This window comes from Pseudochaenichthys georgianus, chromosome 7 (assembly GCF_902827115.2).
Source record: "Pseudochaenichthys georgianus chromosome 7, fPseGeo1.2, whole genome shotgun sequence".
NCBI lineage: Eukaryota > Metazoa > Chordata > Actinopteri > Perciformes > Channichthyidae > Pseudochaenichthys > Pseudochaenichthys georgianus.
Window position 1 is genome coordinate 28978813 of NC_047509.1, and position 24946 is coordinate 29003758.

Sequence of the window (24946 nt, forward strand, 5' to 3'; positions counted from 1 at the left end):
CCTGTGTCTCTGAGCCGCAGCGACACGGAGTGATTCAGAGCGGGTCCTTCTGCTGCTGGTTCTGGACTGGTGTTCTTGTGTTGGTGGATAAAGCAGACTGCTCCGTGTTTGGTGTTGCTGTGCCGCTGTCATGTCTGTTCGCTGATCTCTGCGTCACCGACCGATTTGATATTAAAGTGACAGAAAAAAAAACGTTATAGTAAAGCCGCGGCCGGAAAATCAGGAAGCAACGTTACTACGCTATAACCGATTATCTTCCGTCACTGCATCGATACCGAATCGTCCGCATCGCAATGCATCGTAGAAACGATTATTTTCAACACCCCAAACGCCTACCCATAGTCTCCTACCACAGACACACTTCTCTGTCTGTCTCTGCAACTCTAAGTCTACGTTTCCTTCACAAATCCTTCCTACATTCACAAAGATCCTTTTATGTATTCTAACCCTTTCCACACGTTTACTCATATCTGTGAGCTATTGAAACCATTGAAGTTTCAGTCTCTTTTTAAAGAATTAAGAACTATACTTTGACAGTTTCTCTTTGTGTTTACCCGGGTAATGATTTCCTCTGGTATCAAAAGTTTAGCTAAAATAAGTGTGGAAATATTGCTGTGGGATTCCTTGATTGCTTTAATAGTCTTTTAAGATTATTCTTTGAGTCATTTTCCTGTCTGACCAGCTATAACGTGGCTAATGAATATTTGATTGGTTATTTCACTATTTTAATACCACAATAATGAACCATGACATTGACATTTATTGTTTTTGAGTGTAAATGTCTCAACATTTTTGTACGTCGTATATCCTATTTTCCCTCAGGAAAAATATCATCCTGATCCTTTTCCTTTAGCACCATCAGCTAAATGTCTGTGTCTTCATAATCATTGACATTACCAACAGACTCAGCTGTAGTGGTGATTACTGCCACTTTGCAAAAGACTTACTAAGATAGCGAACATTGTAAACATTATACCTGCTGATGATCATGTTCGCTTTGTCACCTTAGCATTAGCATTTAACTCAAGTGTGGCTTTGCCAAAGAACATGCTCATAGCGCTGCAAGCTTGGCTCTAGGCTCTATATGCCACTCCACAGTCACTGAATGTTCTTTCCAATTCAATTGAACCAACAGAGCAGAGAATTCATGATTACTTCTGCTTAATGTACAGCACCATTGTAAAAAATTACAATAGCAGTTTTAGCACAGTGAAAAATCTCCTACTGATTAAGGGAGGGAATTGAATTCCCCCCTTTTCCAATAACGTTGTTATGGTCTTTTGTAATCCTGTACTCCCTAATTGGACAAATGAATGCTAATGTTAAAGATTGAGCAGCGGTTTAAGTGATCTATCAAGATATGAATGATCCAATCACTGTATGAGATCAATGATCCACTGCTATCTCGTCATTCAGTGGGAGCGTAGTGTGTGTGTGTGTGTGTGTGTGTGTGTGTGTGTGTGTGTGTGTGTGTGTGTGTGTGTGTGTGTGTGTGTGTGTGTGTGTGTGTGTGTGTGTGTGGTGTGTGTGTGTGTGTGTGTGTGTGTGTGTGTGTGTGTGTGTGTGTGTGTGTGTGTGTGTGTGTGTGTGTGTGTGTGTGTGTGTGTGTGTGTGTGTGTGTGTGTGTGTGTGTGTGTGTGTGTGTGTGTGTGTGTGTGTGTGTGTGAGGAAGACAGAGGTTGAGAGAGAATATGGAATATGTCTGAGCTTCAAAGCTACTGCAGTGTGTCAGCTGTGATTCTGTGTCCTGCTGGGTGGAAGTTCCCCAGAAACCTATTGAATGCCTGAACCCCTATTTAGGCGGTGGGTGGACAGCCCTTTCATGTCATCTTTCATTCACCCATTCGCCCCACAAAATATCTCTTTATACAGCCCTCAAGTTAGATTCACAGCTACACTTGATCAGGTTGTTTTGATTCACAATATGGCTGCCAAAGAGGAATATCTCAGACAAGAACAGAGTTCCCTATACTGTACATACAGTGAAGTGAAAACTTTCCATGCCTTCACGAAGTAAAAGGGTATACGATTTAATTTGTATTTCTCAACTGCAACTATTCAAGGGGGAAAGGTGCAGAAAATCACTGGCATTTCAAATGTCTATATTTCTTGCCAAACCATGTACAAGTTTTTCAAAATCATTGTATTAAACAAACACCAGAAGACAATTAGCCTCTTTACTCCCTAACTTTCTCTTTCCCAGTATGGCACTACAAACCCAAAGACTGAGAAAGGAATGGAAACAGTTTGGCATCCTGCTGTGTAACTCATATAACTTGGCTCACACAGCGATTTAAGTGTTCTGCTTCCGATTTCGCTAAGGCAATAGGTGTACAATTTTAACAATTATGTGCAGGCAATTACAATGGTTAAACTGTAGGAAGTAACAATTAAAATAATACATTAGAGAGGAGAGGAATATGCAATTTGTTCCCTTTGCAGGCATTTTGAAGCCACAACAAGAGATCATTTTATTTTAAAGGCAACCGTGGGACACACTGGATGTTCTGAGTAGCCAATGGTAACAGCAGGTTAATATCTGACCTCTGTTATACTTTTCCAGGGATGGGAATAATCCTGCATATGCACCAGGGTCCACCCACATGCATTCACCTTCTTAACTTTCCAGTTGGTATTGTGAATGTGTTGAGAAGAATTGAACACAAGGCCAGTTTTTGCCACAGAAACAGTTCCAGCTAGACAGAGGTTAGCTATAGCAAGCTAGAGATGTTTTGCTGTGTTTGCTGTGTTTGTTGTATGACAAATACATTTCAGATATAAGTCTTTTGTGTTCTTGTTAATTATTTGCTTATTTAAAGCCTAACGGCCCCTACACACGGCGGCGTGCGTTGTCGCTTGCCGGCGGGGGGGGGCTGAAACTCGACCAACAACCAATCACATGAATTTCCCGCCCCAGACACACAAGAACGCGGTTTGATTGGCTAGAGCTTGTACTGGCATATGATTCGATTGGCTGACGCCTCCGTCGAAGCGTCAAAAGTAGAACATTGCTCTTTTGCAGCGAGCACCGCGAGAAAAGCTACGCTTTGCTCCCACAATGCAGTTCGGCGAGGCGTGACGTCACCCCATTCAAAGTGAATGGGCAGAAGCGTTGAAGCGGCAACGCACGCCGCCGTGTGTAGGGGCCGTAACCGTGATCTTTCACTTAATATATGTAGTGTTTTTGTCTCATTTTCAATACACAACATTTACCACATGTTTAAAGCTATAATCTGCCATACTTTGTTAGAGTACATTTTGTTGATGACTTAACCTCTCGCAAGAAAACATAGACAGAAAATGTCATTTTATTTGTTTAAAATATTTCAGCCACTATCCTGGTGGTGCTTGTAAAGAGTTGCATATAATGTCACCTCAGTTGATCCAGCAGAAAACATAATCAGCCTCTGTTTTGATTGTGCTGTTTTCTTTTAAATGCAATCGAACAATCACAGCTCAGGGATTGATTGTAATGATAGTTGTTCAGGATTCTTGTTTTATGTGAAGTTTAACGATATTTTGCTGGTAAAATCTGCAACTTGTTATCATTTCAGCAGTGAAAGGGACAGCCATTGCCAAACTATCTGAATATTTGTATATATCCCCTTGCTAATAACAAGTTAAGATAACAAAATACATAGTTTGAGTCTAAAAATGTGCTACAAACCCCATTAAACATTTCTACACTTGGCAACATATTGTTTTTGTCAAACCACATGGCCTTTACATATTTTTGTTGCTGTTGACTAAAATCTGTGCATCATATCCCTGATATGCAATGAGAAACATAGCACTTATTTTATTTTATCCACAAAAGGGCAGCTTTCCAAAGATGTATTGTGCTCTAGGTGTAGCGTGATACACGGTTCGCATCAGCCTCTACATGTAGCTGACCACTCTGTTCATCCTCCCTGTTTTCTCCGCACGCAGCCCTCACACCGTTGTTGAGAGTTGTTGATCACCGGCAGGATTTTCAGCCTGCCTGTCCTGCTGTGTACACACCAGGTTGGAGGGTGGGGGGGGGGGGGGGGGTGTTGTGCTGAGCTCCTTGTCTGCAGACCTAGCTTCACACGCACACAACCCTGAACAACCCTTAGGCCATTTCTGTCAGCTCTTCCTCGCTTGTGAGCACAAACACACAGCACATATTCTCTCCCTCCATGCTCCCATCACCACCCGTCCACTGCACACAAGCCTACAGCATGCTGGGAGAATTAATGGTCCAAGTGGAGGGAGTGGTTAGAAGGAAAAGGGTGTCGGTTAGGTTTAAAGGAGTTCTGAAGAAATATCAAGACTACTCTGGTCTTGGTTTCTTTTTTGTCTCCATCTGTTTAGTTATCCCCATAGATAAAACAATGGTTCCCTTTGTCAGTTTGTTTGTATTATTATTTTATTTCATTTGATCACAAAAACTGGTTAAGCGTGGGTGGATTTCACTGTAAAACCTTCACTGTAACCTACCTCGACTCACTTTGATGAGCTGCAACCCTCTCATACCATTTGTTCCCCCCTTAAACTGTACAGTATTGGTGTCTCATCATTGTATCAAAGCAGTTTCAGAGGCTTACATGTATACCTTGATAACATGACACACACAACAGCCTATCTGATCGAGTGTGGGTTATATAGCAATATACATAACAACATTATTGTAGGGTTGACTATTAGTGCTTTACCACCATGTTTATACAAAGAAGTCTTGATAAATAATGATCTGGCATATTGATATAATTACAACAGTAAGTGGCTAAATGCAAACAATAATCAGCTTGAACAGTCTTCCAAGTTACTAGAAAATGACATGCATGCGCCCTTTAAAACCAGAAATAGACACAACTTAGGCCATTATATGACATCAAAATAAATATTCTTCTACTTATTTTGTTTTCGATTGTCTATTTCATAAATATTCTGTATTAATATTGAATTTAATTGGTAGAATAAATACAAATATTTACTCTCCTAGCATGTTATTGAAAAACATCCATATAATAATATAATATGTCAGTATCCATATAATTAAAAAGAAATATGATCTATAATAATCCTAGGTCCCATAACAAGCTTTACAGGGCTTTCATCTGCATCTAACAGGAGCAATAAGTACCAGACCACAACCAGTCTCCCACACTAGTAAGTGACCTTTGGTCTTGTATGAGATCAATTAAATAGACTATATAAGAATTTAGAGCAATGTGAAGCAAAGCGTGCAAACTTCCTCTGCCACTAAAGTACATTGGATATGGTGAAAAGTTCCATAACAGCTTCTACATGTACCTTGTAGGGAGAGTTATTTTCAAATCAGGGAATCATTTGGACCAATAGCAAATGATGGATCTTTACATTGTTTGAACGTGGAATTTGCTACATGCATTGGCATTTTGCTTTAACAAAACTGAGAAACTAAATCATACCAGGCTGTCTGACTGCATGCATGCCTGAAAGAAATCCTGCGAGAGTGTGTATGAAAAAATAAAAGTTTCCTACCCGTTGATGTGTGAAGAGAGAGTTGGAGGGGCTTGCTGGTCTCTTTAACACAGCAGGGCTGTCACCAAAGGTCCTCATTACTCCACTTCTATCCAGCCAGCTGCTTCTCCGCACGTTCAACTTATGGGAATAAAGACAGCGGGGTGGGGGGAGTTGCTTTGATACGGACTTGGAGGTATGATATGTTGGGGAGAATCGGCGCACAGATCCACACTCACACCTTTCACACACGCACGATCTGTAACAATACCACAGTGCTGCAGGTTGGTTTTTGGGGCAGCAGCTGACTGATTGTACCCCCTCACCAGCTGAGGTGGATCACTGATTGGGTCAGTTTCATTTGAAGTGCTCTGAGTTTGAGGATGAGACGGATGCATCGCAGAGCTGTCATCAAAGAATCACTGGGCGCTCGTTTTGCACTCCAAAAAAAATATGGCTTTGGTCCAATCGGATTTAATCAAAAAGAAATGGCGACCTTGCAGGATTGGACATGATAGCAAATGTGTAACGCTACAAAAATGAAATGTATAGCCGCTTATTGTCTCGAGAGCAGATTCAAACTGTATGTGTTTCTCTTTAAAAAAAAAAGTCCCTTTGCTTTAGAGCGATGGAGGCCAGAATGTGTTCCTCTTAAGGGTCCATTGTGGATGTGCTGATTAAAGTCATGACTTTATCCCGCTGTTCAGAAAATCACTCCTGAGGTTTCTTGGCAGTGTTAGGCACCATTTTCATGAATTATGGGAACCCTAGGGTGCTTCAGATTTTGTGAAATGGCCTCATGCTCCCTGGTTATTGTACTCCCATGCAGAGCGATCATCAGACCCAATGAGTCCCAGTACATGGCTCCTGCACCGGATCAGATCTGTCCACATTTTGACAGCTGCTTACAGATAATAGGGCTCTCCCTCCGAATTCAAAGCCATCTGGATGAATACAAAAAGATACATTAGTGATCAGATCTTAGATTTGTTGTTGTCACTCTCCAGGTTTTACATATTTATTGGGTTCAGTATTTTAGACAGCTCTTTTGGTGGTGTCGACTATCAATTTGCCATTCCATCAAAGTCTCAAATGGGTCCGAATTTAAAGGAGGGATTTTATGTCGCCCTTCCATAAAGATTCAGATATTATAGGTTGTCACAACTTAATGACAGGACAGTACACTTTCTAGACCCAAGCCCTTTTAACCCTAATGACATCCAAGGTGGGCTGCAAAAATAAAAGATGTTAACTGTTAATTACTTATTATCTCTCCAAATCGTCTGCAAAAAAGGCAACATTTTCTTAAGACATACTGTATCAAGACGTCTTGTTTTGGTCTTTCTATCACTCCAAAACATAAATATTATTCAGTTCAATATGGCAGGAGACAAAAGAACAAATCTCCACAATTGACCAGCTGGAAGGTGGAAAGTTGGCATAGAAAATGTTACATTTATTAATGTAAATAGTTGGCAGTTAAGTTCCTATCCATCAACTCAATGGTTAATAGGCTGATATTGTTAGCTCTACATACAGTATTGGGCTTTTCATTCTAAACAATTCTCATCAATAGTGAGTGACTTATACCACATTTCTTATGTGCCTACCTCATCCATTTTTCTGTCACTATTTATAGTGAATGTAGCTACGAAGAAAGACAATGTCTTGGTCTTAATCCTATCTACAAAGCTGTAGAGTAGTTGCTTGTTACTCCATATTGGGAAAACAGCCATCAACTAGCATAACAACACATATTTTGGTCATATTGTCATCATTTATGAACAGCGTAAATAATGTTCCCTCCATGCTGAAGTCTCATCTCTCCTCTCCAGGTTCCCCGGGCATGCAGGTGCAGTTCAAAGTAGATGAAAGTTTCCTAAGGCAAGGAGAGAAGCGCTGGTTCCTGCGCTACCTGGCCCTCCACACCATGCATATCGACATCTGGGACAGCGACTCACTGCTGCTCATAGGTTCTACCGCCATCGAGCTCAAGGTAAATGACCAAAGTCGACTTATGATTGGAAACTATAGATAAAAAAAGATGATTTGTTGTAGCATTACAAGCAAATTCCGATCCCACTGACGTGTTCAGGACAAAACTCCCTAGAGTTTTGCATCGAAGGAAAAGAAAGCATCCTGTTAACACATGCATTGTCAGCTCGTGACACACCTTCATCGTATCGCAGTGCGTCTGTCATGGATTCATGCAGCGTCTACAGATTGTTCTAACACATTTAATAGAGTGAACCAGGCGTTGCGGAGAAAACTGATAATAGAATGTCAAATACAGAAATGCTTCAGTAAACTGTATATTAACCAGGTTGCCTCTAATACACACATTTACAACTACAAAATAGTTGTTTTAATGATTTGAATGTATGTCTACTGGGACCAGAAGGATTGCAAATGGTCTTATTTTATGAAATATGTGGCACGTTTCGGTAAACAAACACTGTTTAGTATTGCTCCCTGTGTGCTCTGTGTTCAAGGATATAACTGAAAGACATTTCCCTCCTACTGTATCTTAACCTCTAAAGAAAAAACCAACCGCACATTCAAGGGATTTTTAATTCTGGTCTTTTAATCTCTGCTCTTTATTGATTGAACAGAAAATCTCTTGCCAACCTTGATGTAACATTGATTTGTTTTGCAGCTTGGTGAAATTTGTAAAGCGTTTAATGAGAACAAAAGAAGGGAGTATTTTACAACTGGGAAGGGCCTTTTGACCTTGTTCATTTAGCAATAAATCAAACTGTTCCTTTTTGTTAATATGATCTAATTTATTTGCGAGTTCATCTTCATTAAATCACTTTCCCACAAGGATTGATAATAACATTTGTGTTAAAAGCACTTTTCGCTCATTCTGTTTTGTATTTGCAGTTCATGTTGCGTCAGGGCAGATCGGCAGTGCAGGCCCTTCAGGAGGTGGAGGTGCTGACCACAGATTATGTAGTGGAGGACATCCTGCTGACCAGCGCTGATCCGGGCCAACGGACCACCATCAGCCCCATGACGGTCCAGACCATCATCAGGGGCCGGCTGCACGTACGCACAGGAAACATAGGCAAGTACTAACATTGAATTGTTAAAATACTTCTTTGCCAAATACTGACATGCCCATGCCCAACATTAAGGTAGGATAACAACAAATGGACAGACCAAACATACACATTCCTGGGGACACAATGATCTCAACTCAAGGTTGAAATTAAGTTTATAAAAACAACAATTGTTCTTTTACTATATAGTGTGTTCCCACTCCAGTGTGTACACCAGAAATACTATGGTGAAGGAAATACTATCCCACAATGAATTGCGTCTTGCTGCATTGAGACCAGCCACAAGCTCTAAATATGGATTCCAAATATCAGAATCAGAATACCTTTATTAGTCCCACGAAGGGGAAATGTGCGTAGTTACAGCAGGAAAAAGAGCCACAGACAGCTTAATGTTACATATGTTAAATATGTGACATGCATTTATAAAAAAAACTACTAAGTTATGATATAATTAAAAAAATTAATTATATATATATATATAGCTTATCCAAACAACATCTTTAAAAAAAAATGGCCGTGATGTTTGCTGTGATGTGACACAGTCGCTAGCTGGTCATGTGATACATTAACATGAGTAACCCTAGCCCTTAATGGGTGCTCTTCAGTGTGATCAGCAGTAATCAAACGTAAAAGTTAATTAGGTAGGCAGTATGCAGTAAATACTGATTGAGTATAGTAATCATCCCGTCAGTATGTGATTTCCAACTGCAGTTAAACCCAGTACTGCTCCCATTGGGACACAGAACAGGGTATGGGGTCTTTTTGGTAGTTTCATTCTTTAAAAATGAAGGAAATTGTATTTATTCTATCATTCAAAATAAAATCAATGTTCAATATCACCCAAAACTTCTAAGCCTGGAATATATATAGTAATAGTGTTTTATATTCAGGACATATCCCATTTGGAGCTTCAGATTATGAAGTAATGTTGATGTTGACTCTATTGATGTGTAGACTTGGGAAATGACAGTGAATCCCCAGGGCTGCCTCTGCTGCTGACGAAAGTTCCCATTTTCCAGAGGTGTGTGCAGGCTTGCAAAGCAAACACTGCGCCAAATATCTTGGTGTGATAGTTCCACTCCATCTAGCAACTGAGCACCTTTGCTACTACTTCACACTCATCCAATTTGGGCCTAGTGTGCCCCCGCGGTGCGATGTCATCTGACGATATCTTCCTTTGCCATTAGTCAACTGTTGAAACGATACCTCCTCCTCTCATAAACAATGCATCATTCTCTGGGCTTTCGGAGAGTGTCATTGGGATTAAATATTCCAGCACTTATCACTCAAAGCAGGTTGAGAGCACGCTGGGTTACTGGATGTGCAGGCGATGGATGGGGGGAGGGGGAGCGTCTGGCATGTAAATTCCAATCAAGGCTCAGATATCCATCAGGCGCCCTGGCCGACAGTCAGAATCAATTTTGGGAGGGAGGACTCGCAAGCACTTTTTTTTTGTTTCTGCTTGCATCTGTCGCTCCTCACATGCACACTCCTCTCTTTATAACGTCTTCACCTGTTCATCCATTTAACCTTCTTTCTCTTCCTCTCTCTATTTGTTTTCCTCTCTCACCTCCCTTCTACCTTCCTCTTTCTTCCCCCTGCGCCTGTCATCGACCTTTAATAAATACGTACTCTTATTTGGTGGGTGGTAGGCCGGTCATTAAAGCCATCTCTGAAAAATGTAGAAGTTACACACGGCACGGCAGATTGATCCGCTTTATGAAGACTTTGACAGAGATTTGATAGGAAGGACACACACACACACACACACGAGCATGAGTGCGCATCAAAGCCCTCACTCATGCCAGGAAAGCGTGCACTCATGCATACGCGCATACATATAGACAGGCAGGTGTAGCAGAGCGTGGACAGGTTGTGTGATGAGGCAGGGTGGCAGAAATGAGAGGCGGACAGGAGGAGTATATCACTGACATCATGTGAGAACTCCAATTTTTTGGTGGTTTTTTAAGTTCAATAGAAGGATTACATGGCTTCTCTGGATTGCAGAAATTCTACTATCCCTAAATCCCCACTCTATCGGCACACTGGCCTAGGCTGTATTTTCTGTGCTGACAGTTTGCAGATACAGCTCCTTGATTTCAGCTCGAGAGGTGAAGGAAGGTCGCAGGTTGCTTGAAAAAATGGTTAATGGCACAGAGAGCGAGAGAAAATAAGTATGGCAGTGTGACAGGAAGGGAAAGCAGTCCTTCAGAGAGGCTGACAGTTAATAATAATAATAATTCCTTACATTTATTATAGCGCTTTTCCAGTGCTTTACAGATACACATTACACATATTTTTTATACATGCAAATATGTAGACAATACCCACAGGAGCAAGTTCAGGTGAAGTGTCTTGCCCAAGGACACAACGGCCTGACGCAGTGGCGGCAGGAGCGGGTTTCGAACTGGAGTTCCCCAGCACCCCCCTTGATCTGATGATCAGATGCACAGACCACAGCGCCACCCGTCCCAGTTATTTTTGTTGTGAGGATCTTGTTGATTTAAAGTAATGTCCTGTTTAGTTTGCCATTTCTATATGATAATCTTGGCTAGTTTAATGTGAACAGTACATTCTTTAATATAGAGTGATGCAGTAATGTTTCCTACAACCCAGAAATGAATTAGCATTTTACCACTTCTCGAAGTCAATGCTTTTTTTTGGTTACAAGAATTTCACGTTTTATCTACGACAAAAAAATACATCAATTATTACTCGTGATTGTCCGAAACTTATTTGTGTCATAAAACGGCAGTTTCTATTTATTATTATATATATCTATAAATTATTAAATAAAAATACTGAACATGTGATTTACTGTAGTTTGTTTTTAGCATTACGTTAGCTTTTTATTTGCTCACGTTGCGTTTACACTTCCAAAATCACAAAGTGGATGTTACTATTTTGAGATTATTATAAACGTTTGTTGGCCACAAAGCTTAATTTCTGAGTTATACCAAAACCCAATGGTTTTTTTCCCGTGGTCGGCCTTCAAATTGATCTCATTACTGCATCCTTTTATTAGCTAAACCTTTTTTAAACTAGCTTATACAACACAGAATCCATTTTCTATGTTCCCTGTTTTCATTGGTTATAGAGGCTGCCTCCCTTTATCTCTGCTAAGCCACTGTCATTGAAACCCAACACTTTGTGTACAGATTTGTCATATTAAAATGCCTTCCAGGGACTCACAGGGTATAATCCCTCCCATTCCTGATAGGCTTTTAATTTGAAACAAATGCAGTGACAGAAACATAATAGCATTTAGAGAAATGGCAGAATGGAAGTCATCGTAATTCATGAAGAAATGAAGACAGTCTGTTAAAAAGAGAAAGTCTGATCAGGAGAGCCGTAAGTAAAGCATGTAGTTCCATTGGTGATCTTTGTTTTATTGTTCTGCATTAAACCATTAGCTATAGGGTCACGTAGACATCCTAGAAAGATATGTTTAGATATTTTAGTTATATGATCATTCTTGCCATTATAATTCGAAAGCAATGCAATCCCGACTACATACGGCTCTCTCCTTCTTTTCTTATTTGATGTTCCAGTCATGCATGCTATTAATTATGTCTTTACTCCGCCCGTTCGGAACTCATCAGGCTTTATTGGAAAAGAGTGAGTGGAAGACTGACATTTCCGAATAAAAAAAGAGTGAAACAGCGAATGATATCCTTTTTAATCATCACAAGGTGGGATTGACGAGTAATTAATTAAATGCTAATGATATACGCTGTCAGGCCTATTCAATCATTGTGTAAAGCAGCTTTTATTAATAGCGTTGTTAAGAACTGAAGGAAGTGGCTTAATCAGAATCATAGAGAGTTGTGAAATGGTGGCTCAAACACCAGGGGATTTAGTTTAGCTGTGGTATGAAGTCTTGAGGAAGGGAAAAACAGTACTCCCACACAGAGAAGTGTAGGAGCAGATGAGGAGTGCATAAACCATGACGACTGCCTGCTCGTCACATGAAACTGATCCAATGGTGAATCCAGAGGAAAGCTTCAATGCTTTATTGATTTCATCTGCTAAATCCCCATGAACTCTGCTTGGAGCATGGAGATAGAGGCAGGGGGAAGAGATGCACTTGAGAGAGATCTTAACCCTTAACACAAATGAAAACGGGTTCTTCTATTTTGTATCACCTGTTCACATTATATTTTGGGTCCAATTTGGCTGAGTCAAAGCCGAAACTGTCCTTATGAGTTAGCAACTTTGTCCCAAAGATGGTAAATAAAGAAAAACATTGAATAATCTTTGTAATCCACATTGTCATTGTGATGTAAAACCCAGAGCTTTCCCACAGACAGATTATGTGGATTAATTGATGGCCTTACGTTTTATTATCTCTTTGGAACACAAAGGCAAGCAAACACAACATAGATAGATGGCATATACATAGAAGCTGAAGGATATATTAAATACAAAAAGTAAAGAAAAGCAATTTGAATAGATTTTAGGCTGTAGAACAAGTTAATAAACTGTATGACAGAGGGGTATAAACTTAACTCTAAAGTAATGAAGCGTCTGTAGGACTGGTCACAAAGTATGGTGCTTTTAAGGTTTAAGCCAAGATTAAAGTAAATGCAAAAGTATTTTGTTTTGGATAATGCAAATGTAGGCAAAGACAAGTTAAATGTGTTCCAATTATCCATGAACTACTCGTATGCTACTCGTGTCAATATGTTTGATTTGCACCCCAAAGGAAACATGTCGTAAACGACATATTTTATTCGGCACAGGAAGAAATGTAGCCATCTCCATGTAACATTGGTTCAGAATTTGATTAAATCTGTACTCTACTATTAGAAACATCACAATGCGGTTGCCCATTGACGCACCCAACAGACATGGAGCAACAATACTGTTCAATTGGAATTATATTTCTGGCCATTTGTTATCTGAATCTTGGTCATCAAATATTTATTAAGATGCTAGATGCTCCATAATTAACACTAGCTAGACATATTTCTTGCCTGCTGTTTGGTGATCACAACTCCGTCGCAGGAACAGCTCTGCCTGGAAACAAGGAGTTTGTGGGACGTTAAAACTCTAAATAGATATATGGGGAATTACAAAGTTTGGTGATAAATCTTTGTGTGTTCATTACTGTGAGCGACCCATTTCACATAACACATTGAGAATGATCGATTGTTATAAAATGTATTTGGATTATGGATTAGGGCAGCTTTAATGCAACAAATTGGTACTTATTTTGGCTGATAACATCTTTAAATCACTTAAATGTTATCGTGACAGGATCCAAATGAGTATGTCCTAGCCAAGGCTACTAAGGCAATTTATATAATAGCTTTGGATGGTCCAACTCTATTTTACACATTGTTTGAGGTAAGCTTTATGAAAAGGTCATATTAGCTACATTGCCAAAACATTCAAGCAGGAGAGCCCACATTCGACAGAAAGGTGAAAACCTGTTTTTAGGAAATTGTTTTGCTGACTGAGCTGTGTCTGTATCGTTTCTCTTCAGCTCTCACTACCTTTCACTGTCTGTTTTTTTTCTGTTCTCACACACACAAACATGTACACACACACCAACAGAAAGCATGTATCTGCTTCAGCACAGAGAAGACAGATTAGAACCTTCTCCAGACCTCACAGTGCTCCTCATCTGCTGCGGCCTGATAAGCCCTGGAGAGGCTGTCTGTTGCAGCAGGCGAGAGTCGAGAAAACCCCGCCTAAAGCTGCCAACAGTGGAACAAAATATCAGTGAAATATACCTAACAATTAGTTTAGCTAGGTGGCTTCCCTAAGGGCTGCACATACAGTACGTCTTACTCGTTAAAAAGCTCTTGCGGTTAGGTCCAAGTTTATCAAACTTGCTTTTTTTAGCCCTGGGGTGAAAAGGGGAATCTGGTTATTCTGAAGGGTCAGTGGCCTTGAACGGGTAGGCAGAATACATCCAATATTGCAGACTACTTTGCTTGCTTGCTCACATTTGTTCTGGGGGCCGGTAAATCACTGGTTTGTTGGGGCCTGAACCTCGAGAACTGCCAGTGGAGCAATGAGGGCGTGCAAGGTGGGGTGCAGGGAGACTCCTGCACACAGACAGCACGGAGCAGCCAACGCCTCTCTCTTTCTGCAACACAAGTATTATCTTACATCGCATTGATGAGGATCAACAGCTCTGTTTTAACAATCTGCCCGTGTGATTCAGCACTTAGGGACAGATAATGTGACCGAGAGCAAGACGTTCATGTCAACCAAGATTAGCGTTAGAGCAGGTATTATCTGATGATGACGATGGCTGTGGTGGTAGCCGATTAATTAAAAAGATTGACTGATTAAATCACAGGGACCTAATTCGGCTCATCATCAAGCTCAATCATTTGTTTTATTGTTGGCAAGTAGCACGTTCGTCTTATCGCGTCCTTTGCAGGCTTATTATACTCTATCCATCATCAAAGCATTTCTTGCACACAAACGAAAGCATGCTAAAAGGCCAATAACGAGGCGTTGGGAATGAAATCTCCATGGCTTTGTTATTGATTGGAGATGTTTACACGACAGCAGAAGTAATGTCTTCACGGTAATATTTGGGATATTTGGGAATATATCTCAAACAAATACATTCGCCGGAGTCGTGTGGCCAGGGAAGGGTGATGGATGATGAGGGCGATGCATCGGGACGGCAGACACCTCACCCATTAATCTGCAGAGCTGCTCTGTCTGTGTCTGTTTGCATGGCAACAGCAGCTCCCCATTACTCATTTAGCCATCCATTATCAGTTTGTTGATGAAGGAGTTTGCCTCTAAAAGATTCGGAGGGTACTTTCGGCTCCTCTTCGGAAACTCCTACAGGCTCACTAAGGTGTGAGTTATGGGCGGCGATTCCACTTAATTACTGCACTCACCATATTTCATTTAAAAGCATCCCAAATTAGGTTTCTCTCGGAAACTGCTTAACATTCTTACACCCCAATTAAGCACCTCAATCGGTATGTTGTGAATCTCCGATGCTTAAAAACGTATGGGAGTAATGGGAGCATATGTCAAGAGGCGCGTTCACACCGGAGTACTTATCCCCGTACTTTTCCCCGTAGAGAGGTGGTACTAGAGAGGTGGTACTCTCCTGGGGGAAAAAAAGTACCAATTTCTATTTCTAAACCACGCCCTATAAAACTCTGAAAGGTGTGTTGAAGCCGCCATTGTATTTGCTGGCATTAGCATTATTAGCATTAGCATTAGCCCCGCGCACCAACGGAGAGAGAATAACTTATGGCAACACAAAAAAAAAATGGGAGCGGTGGAGTGATGAGGAGGTGTCGGCGTTGTGGCAATTTACTCGGAAGGCTTCAGTAGAAGCTGCTGGGAGTCCCAGCAGCTTCTACTGCTTAAGCCAGTCCTCAACTCCGGGGACTTCCGGTGGCAGTATACGCCGTGAAGTGGTTTGCGGCCTGCCAGTAAACCCAAAGCAGAAGAAGAAGAAATGACGTCAGCGGCTTCATTTGCGTAATCTTCCCTCAGGGAACTCTTCCGGTGTGAACGCGATCTGTACTTAGTGCCAGGCACTAAGCGCCGGCACTAAGTACAGCAAAGTACTTGGTGTGAAAGCGGCTAAAGTGCACTGTGATTACAATTAAAAACATTTTTGTTTGAATTACTTCTTCAGTCAACCGTTGTAAACTGTGTCCTACTCATTACAAGTGTGGGCCTCAGTATACCTGTAAATTGAATAAAATATGTATTTTGACCTGTGGTATTTGAAGATTCTGTCTTAGAGATGGAACATTGCTGCCAGTTGACATTGTGAGTCATATTTGAATACCAGGCATTTTTTGCAAAAATAACCCTGCTGAAAAATATAAGCAAGCCTTTCCCACACCTACTGTACTGTTGTGGCTCTGTGCACAATGAATTACTGCTAGAAGAAACTTAATAGTGACCATCCTTTACTGTCTGTGTACAAGCACACCACTGGTCCACTGGACTTAAAAAAGGGGGGGAAATGAGGATTTTGCCATTTAGGGGCAGAAAGGTAGAGGCACTCTGTTTTTCATGAGGCTGTTTTGCAGGATAACCCCAAACTTGGCCATGTGATTCATCGTTAATCAGGCTTCTGTAATGGAACATGATTGGACAATTCCAAAATTTCAGTATTCTTTAAAAAAAAAAAAAAAAAAAATGTCACAATGTGGTCATCCCTGTTTGATGGCTGGATGTAGAATTTAAAAACATTTGTATATTGAGTTGTCTTATTGCATCTCTGACACCCAGCCCATAGCCAAAAACAGACAGGGGCCAACACATCAATCAGATCGACACGCTTTCGGTGTCCAGACCTCTCTGGCAATTTCAAGCCACTAATTAATCGCTGTCAGCTCCTCTTCATGTATTGATCCTGCCTAAGCCAGGGTTTAACCTGGACTCTGTTCACTTTGGCGGCTGTCTACAATGAAAATGTGTTGTCTCACATGTGACTTCAAAGATAAATTTGGCTTAAACTGATTTATTTTGTTGCCAAACCAATGGGATCTGGCTTCAGAACTTGGTTTAGCTTGTTACTTCAAAAAGTGGCAACACCCGAGTCTAAAGCCACAGCTGGATGTCTGATCTGGTCTTTAAATAGAATTAATTAGAAGTTAAACAAAGACAACTTTTCTTCTATCAGTTAGTATCCTGGTAGTGTTAGTGTAGTATAACCTCAGGCTTTATGTAAGATCAAAAAGGCAAGGCTCACATTCCTCATTGAAGTCTCTGTAGGGGAGCTTTCTCCCTGTTAGTTATTTTGCTCATTAGCAACCACTGCTATTCATCAGTTTGAAACAAAAATGCTTGGTTTCACTCATGTGAAGTGCCTCTTTTATTGAGTTGTTCAAACAAACAATATGATTAACCCAATGATTCTCAAATGAGTTCGAGACTCACAGTTGTATGCCAACCTGCACTAACATCAACAAAAAACCGTAAAAAGGGGTCTTAAGTCATCTTTAATGAAATATTTCCAAAAATGTTTGTAGTTCAAAAGTTAAATGAAGTCCTTTTTTCTGCAAAGCAGTTTTTGTGCAGAAAATTCTGTCTGATCAGTTAACAATGATGATACACTTAGTTCTTAAATGCTTATTAAAGTAAATAAAAGAGAACATCTATAAAAGCTTTAATAATAATAATAATACATTTAATTTCAAAGCGCTTTTTCAGGTGCTCAAAGACGCTTTACAGTGGTGATAAAACGAGAAAAAATAGAATAAAAAATATTAAAAGAGCATCACAATAATTCACAAATTAAAAGCCATTCTGAAGAGGTGTGTTTTGGTCAGTGTTTTGAAAGTGGGGGGGTCGGTGCAGTCTCTGATGTGTTGTGGAAGGGAGTTCCAGAGGGTGGGGGGCCGCATGTTAATTTGTCATCTCATTGAGTCAAGTTTATCCACTGTAAATTAGTTTCATACAATCCTTCCCCATTCGTTTTTGATTATTTTAGTAACGCTAGCAAGTGACACAAGTGTCAGCGCACTTGTCAAACTCGTAGCAGATATTGATTTTGTTTCCTGTAAGTTGCGCTGGTCTGCATGTACACAGTATACAGCTTGTCTGATAATGACAACACGGGAAGAATATATATAAAGTATATGGGTTGCTGTTGAAAAGTTTTAGGGTATGAATGAACTTAATAAGCACATTCCATGAGGTGCTTTCCATGTTGATATTATCGCTAGATGTTAATTTTTTTATTTTATAATCTGTATTTCCCTTCTACAGGCTGCCCTGTAGATCCCAGCAAGAGGAAGGCAGCAGAAGTGATGCCGTCCCATCCTCACATCATCACGCCTTGCATAGTCACCGGTGGCTTCAGAGGAGGAAGCCTGTCGTCGAGAAATATCCTCCGACTCAATGGTAAGCATTTTCATCCAGAGCCCAGTGGATCCTGTCAGTGTTAATGTACTAACATATCAATTAACTTCACTTTCATTAACAGTGCAGCCAACATTTTATTCCACTTAGTGTATGTCTAAACACATGTATCTGTGTGGATTCTACGCCACAGAGCAATTAGTGCCTTTCATTTGGGCGGTGACCATGCTGCTGCTTTTATCAACACCACCAGATCCATTTCACATTTGGTCTCTTGGCTGCACCACTGCACCACTCAATTTTCAGCCTAATTGAGCCTGCAGAAGCATCTCTGGTGGCCCGCCACAGTCCAAGTGGAGGAACACACACACTCAGGGAAAGCAATTTTTTCCTCAATTAGACAAGCTGTTTCCAGTCAACTGATTTCTATTCCTTAAATTGTCCTTTTAACAGGACTACTGTATGCTTCAAAGACACACACATGCAGTTAGAAGCATCAGAAATATTAAAACAAAAAGGAAAACAGGACCTTTTATGTTTTTTTGGGTTTTCCCTATCTTGTAGTGTGTAATATATGTTTTTGTGCAGGTATATGGTCTGCAAAGGCTAAAATCCCAAAGCTCCCTCCAGATGGAGTTTCTTAAACATATTGTGTAAGGGACAGGCTAAAGAGGCGGGACATCTCTTGGTTTACCGATCACAACAGAGCCGGCCAGCTAACCAATCAGAGCTCTGGTTTCAGACAGAGGGTGAAAAGAGGTGCTGCAGCACAGGCAGTATGAGAAAAATAAAGAGCTTTTTGAACATTAAAGCATGGAAACATGTCACAGTAGAGTCACAGAATACAAATATGAACCTGATATGGATTTGCGCTCTTTAAGTCTGGCAGATCTACATCACACCCTGAGGAGAACAGACCTCAACATTGTTATACTGTATATTGTATTACATTTCACATATATTTGCGTACTAAAACACTGATCATAAATATTCATATGAAATCACGGATAAACAAACATGTGCTTTTACAAATAAATGCATGCTCACTCCAAACATATTCCCTAAACTGTTGCAATAATGTATTCCCAGCTCTTGTCTTGTTACTGTGCAAACACGGTCTGTTTCTTACCTGTCTCCCTCATCCTCCCCACCATCTCTCCACTGCTCTTGTCTCTCTTACAAGCTGAACTCTTCGCTCTTTCCACTCCACCTTCCTGCGGCATTCAAAAATACAAGGACCCTAATTGCTTTCACTGGAGCCCACTCTCAACAGTTAGAAACGCTGTGTGTGTGTGTTCGTGTGTGTGGGTGTGTCGGTGTGTGTGTCTGTCCCACTCCTGCCTGCCTGTGGCTCTAAAGGAAGCAGACACTATCTGGTTAGGTGACTGGCACACGACTCAATGCCTCTCAGATAAGAGGACTTGGGGAGAAATGTCGGGGATTTAGAGTGGGGCAAGAAAAAAGAATAAAACCTGAATAAAAGTGTTAGAAAAAATATTATTTTTTTTAATATACGTTTATGTTGTGTTTTTTTTAATTCAAATACAACATAACTAGTTTTAGATAGTGGGGGCTGTTGTCTGGTTAGATGCCATTGGTTGTTGTAACATTAAGCAGTTAATTATGTTAGTCTAGAGAGCTCAACACACTGCAGCTAAAGAAAACTTGTTTGTATTGTTAGATAAAATGATGAAAACAATATTTTAGAACACAACACAGCCATCTGTAAAACATGTAATGCATAACCCAACTAGAAACAAATTGCAATAAGCGCAGAACAAACAAAACTGAGTTAGAAAACAAAACCAGTTTCCAGGGAACTCTTAAAAACTCATGAACACAATACGTTTTTAATTGTCTTAACGTTTGATGAATAGCAAATATCTCCAGTAATATTGGCATCATGCAATCTTAACAGTTGCCTCCTGGGAATCTACATTTTTGGTTGAAATCTGTTCCTTAATTTGCTTGTGTTTCATATATTTGCAACTGTTTTTCTTCCCAAATTGCAAAAGCCAATGATGGCCTTTTCATCATTTGCTCGTGTTTTATCAATATGTATGTGTTTTCCTAAACTCCAGTTCAGCAAGCGTCTTATTTAATGAAAGTTCATGGTGGAAATAAGATACACGAGATACAGAGCCGATACCAAAATACTTTTGAAGCCTTTCTTTGGGGAATAAACAGGTTTTTTGGAAAAAAACTTTATTTTCCATTCAATGCCTAAAGTCATACAAGAACTTCTTTTTTTTCAGTGCTTCATTCATCTTCCTTTAGTTTTAGTTCATATAGACAGCTCTGTGTTTTTGTTTTTCAAAGAGTGGGATTGGCGTATGCTCTTGTTGAATCTTTTATAGTACACAGGTATTCTCATTTCAATCCAGTTCAAATTTTGACTGGATTACTGACTCATACCATAGATGAATCAGGTATTTTAATTTGATGTTTGGTGCAAAGGATACATTCCAAGGATAATTTAGGAGGAAGGAAGTCTGTTTACCCAGCAGTAGGGCTTTGGCCCAGTTGTAGTGGTGCCAGTTGTTTGACTGGACTGTTGTCTGTGTTCAAGCTGTTGTTCCTTGTGCTCCAACAATACTTTAATCTGTCAGCGCCTCTCTCCCTTGGACAATTGGAGGGTTTTTGAGAACATATGGTCAAAATGGCAAAGAGATTACATTGCACTCTGTTCAGTTAATATATTCATTATTGCGGCATGTCTCTCCTTCACAGCGAGGAATGCTGCGCAAGCACACAGACTGGAGATGGATGGGGATAGCGGGCCATTGTTCGGACGCGGAATCGGATCGGACTCCTTTGTGCCTGCAGACCACAACCTCAGCGAGGCCGACGGTGTGCGCCGCAAGCTCGACTGCATGGCCGCCGTCCATCAATGGGAGGGCAAGGAAGAGGCGGAGGTCACGGTTAGTTCAAACTTTGAACTTGGGCCATTGGGGAGACAGGAATGGCTGCTTATCTGTAAAGCAGAACCACCACAGGCCGTCTCAAATCTCAAACGGACAACAAAGGCAAAGAAACTGCTTTCATTCTTGCCCAGAAACAGGTCAGGAGGCAGTTTTCATCGAGGCGTTGATCTTCTCGCAGACAGCGTGCCTGTGTTACAATCCTCGGGGCGATGTGCCCTTCAACCCTTGTGTTTCAGTGACTGTACAAGAGGGTGTTAATTGTTCTTCTACCCGAAAGCTCATCTTGTACTTTCACTCATGGGTGCTAAATGCTAAATGTGATTTTGGCTGTGGTGCATGTCTGTCTCAGACATTTTACACATCGCATTTCCTGTAGTGAGACCTGTGTTTTAGTTGTTTCACACCTCAGTAACAGCCGATACTATGTGGAATATTACTCTGCTTGTACAGGAAAGAGATTTGAGGAGTTGCTTTGCAATTAAATTAGACTTTTCTGCGCTCATTGCCACAACCTAATTTGGTCGAGGTTCATGCCGGGCATAATTTCAGTGCAAGGAAAAGCAAAGTAGAGATAGCCATTCTGTTTTCTTTAACCTCTAATGAGGGACAAAGCTTTAGAAACGTAATGAATAAATCAACGCTAAAACTTTGTATATTATGTTGATTATTTTCCCTACACCTTTACTTAGTGAGCGATGGAAATGTAATGTATGTAATTGTTTTGCCAAACCTTTGAAAAATATAATGGCCTTAAAGGTTTTGAACAGGTGGTTTCAACGCTCTGCCATGAGGTAAAGTTTATTACATAAAACTTTCCTGCTGGAAAAGCATCCATTCCAAGTACATCATGTTCCAGCTATAACATCTGATCAGAATGTAGCCTTGGAGGGACTGTACATGAAAAATATGTTGTTGTATGCTTTTCAATACAATAATTGTTGAGATTCCGGAACAAAACAAGATTGATAGAAAGACGTCAGATGGTAAAACGATTGGTAAATGTTGGTAATAGTCTCCTGTAGCACTACAAATCTGTGTTTTCAAACTGAAGCAAGTACGATAAGTCAAGTCAAACCAGGACGTTTCGCCGTAGACTGTGCTTCATGTTTACAATGGAAGGTTTGAATAATCACTTTACATATCTTACTCTCCTGATATTGTGTCACCTGTTGTGATATTGGAATTTCCTTTGCTCTTGACAGGGTCGGACTAAGGAAGCACGGTTGACCAGAGGACTTAATAAGATGAAACCCAGCGAACAGCACAGCAAGGCAGAGTGTATCGCCAACATGCTGAGCCAGGCCATTACTACCCAGCACCTGCTCTACGCCAGCCTGGGCTCTGCTGAGTACACAGAGTTCGTCCTTAGAAATCCCTTTAACACACCTCAGACCGTCACAGTTCACATTGACGACCCTGAGCTCAGGTAAGACTCTGGTTTGTTTCCTGTGATCATTTTCCACGTAAAAAGAGGAAACCTGAGAACACTATGACATGTTTGTACATTGATAGGTGTCCCAGTCTAACACCTCCGACTGTGATGATGTGATTGTTTTCCATTACTCCCCTCCCCATTAGCCGCACAGTGAAACTGTTCACATGTTCTCAATGTGTTCCCAAAGGTGGGAGTGCAAAAACAGAACCTATTTTCACACAGCTTTAGGAAAGGATGCTGCATCCTCACGCTTGAATCTCCCCAATGTGAGACATATCCAATCCAGTGCTTTGCTCTTTGAAGGGATGCTTTAGCCCTTTCCTAGTTCCTCTGAATTTTTCACCACTAGTCTTAGCTTCAAGGGTTGCTTAAAACACCTTGTGAATACAGAATGCTTAACAGAAGAGAGCAGTAAAGCAGCATTGTACTGGAAATGATTCAAACTGCTCCTTTTTGGAGGCTTCTCAAAACCAAGACTGGCTCTATAGAAAAAGGTAAAAGATGTTTAATTAAAGCTCCATTAAACATCAGTAGGAGCTAATAGTGCCACTAATTCATGATGCAGATTCGTTCCATTTGTCATCGTCACCTTTACACTAATTAGTTGGCAGTTGGAAAACAAAGTTTTGTTTGAGGAATTTACATTTTTAAATTAGAATTGTAGCTACCATCATAAAATGTACAGCTATATATTGGGCCGTCTGTGACTGTATACATCTTTAGTCGACTAGCATTAATAAGGTGTGCACCAAAACGACTAATTAGCCAAAGGTTCAATTTAGAGGGAGCAGCCCTTTCCATTCTCAATATTTTGTTTCTGTTGTTCAGAATATGTTCTATCTATAGTGGTGGAATGTAAGGAAGTACATGTAATACTTAAATACAATTTTGAATGCAGAACGTTTACTTGTAACTGAGTATTTTTACACTGTAGTGTTGATACTTAATAATTAGTGCTGTCAAAATTATCGCGTTAACGGCGGTAATTACTTTTTTGAATTAATTGCGTTAAAATATTTAAAGCATTTAACGCATGTGCAGAATGGCCCGCCCCATACGTGCCACCAGTGGCAGCGCCAGGGTATGGCTGGGGTAGGCTACACCCATACCAAGAAATGGCTTAGCCCCACCATGAAAAATGATGTTAAAGTAAGCAAACTAAAGTCTGCCAACTCGCGCGGAGTAAATTGCACAGACAGCCGTTAGTAAGATTGATTTCAGTCGCCACGGTTTTGAAAACTTTTGTCACGTAGTGATCGTCTTCTCAATAGAACATCTTTGGTAACGGCGTTGGGTTGTTGCAGGAAGTCCCGACGGAGAATACTTTTGCTGTACAGGGCAGATACAGGGGTGCACATAACTGGTACGCAGGTTATGTGCGTAATCTGAAATGCGTACCGTCACTTGTGTCACAAAGCGCATTTGCGTACCGACGTACTTGTGAAGCTTTTCCAGAAGGCGGTTAGATCACCGGACGACAGAGTCGGTCTCCGTGTGCACAGACAGGGCTGCTGTTAACGTCGGTCTGTACAACGGAACTGTGCCAAAACTACGCCAACCGGCTGCGGAGGGAGACTCCCCCCTTCACTGGAGAACTGCGCTAAAACAGCTGATCACAACGTTCACACTCCGTGGTCACAAAGTACTCCACTAGCCCCCCCCCTCTGTCGACTTTCCTGAAGTACTCCCCCGTTGATAGAAATCAACACGTAATGAATTAAGACCCCACGGTTTGATGATTGATAGGTGTGTGGGTTGTCTTTCATTTTGACATGCAGACATTTTTTATAATAAACAGATACTGTATGTTAAATTGATATATCCGCCTTCTTTCATTTATCTTTCCATTCCCACAACAATATACATAAATAAATGGCATATTTTGGACATAGTTCGAATGGTGATTAATCATGATTAATTAATGTTTAAGCTGTGATTAATCTGATTAAAAATTGTAATCGTTTGACAGCCCTATTAATAATACATACTTTTGTTTACTAAATCTTATATGGTTGTGTTGCAGTGCAGTATAGAAATACATAAAGAATAGAAACTTCAAATTCTGTAAGGTATGGTAAAACTGAAGTAAATTATGAAGCACTTCCCCACCAGCAAGTGAAGATGATGTTTGTGTGACTGCGTGTTGTATTCAGGTTGTGGGAGTCTGATTCACAGCCCGCTCACAGTTTTGATATGATGCATGCGTGTGTAGGCGTGTACACATTTATGTGTGTGTATGCTTGTACCTA

The 24946-nt window shown here is 40.6% G+C and overlaps 1 protein-coding gene across 1 annotated transcript in view; it reads left to right on the top strand.

Annotated features, from left to right (window-relative positions):
- nphp4 (nephronophthisis 4) overlaps nt 1–24946 on the top strand; it is a 251289-nt gene that overhangs the window by 190068 nt on the left and 36275 nt on the right. The window contains exons 16-20 of the mRNA XM_034087463.1: nt 7302–7462; nt 8350–8533; nt 18246–18380; nt 21069–21259; nt 22465–22688. Coding sequence (XP_033943354.1) covers nt 7302–7462; nt 8350–8533; nt 18246–18380; nt 21069–21259; nt 22465–22688 — 895 coding nt within the window. The remainder of the gene's footprint in view (nt 1–7301; nt 7463–8349; nt 8534–18245; nt 18381–21068; nt 21260–22464; nt 22689–24946) is intronic.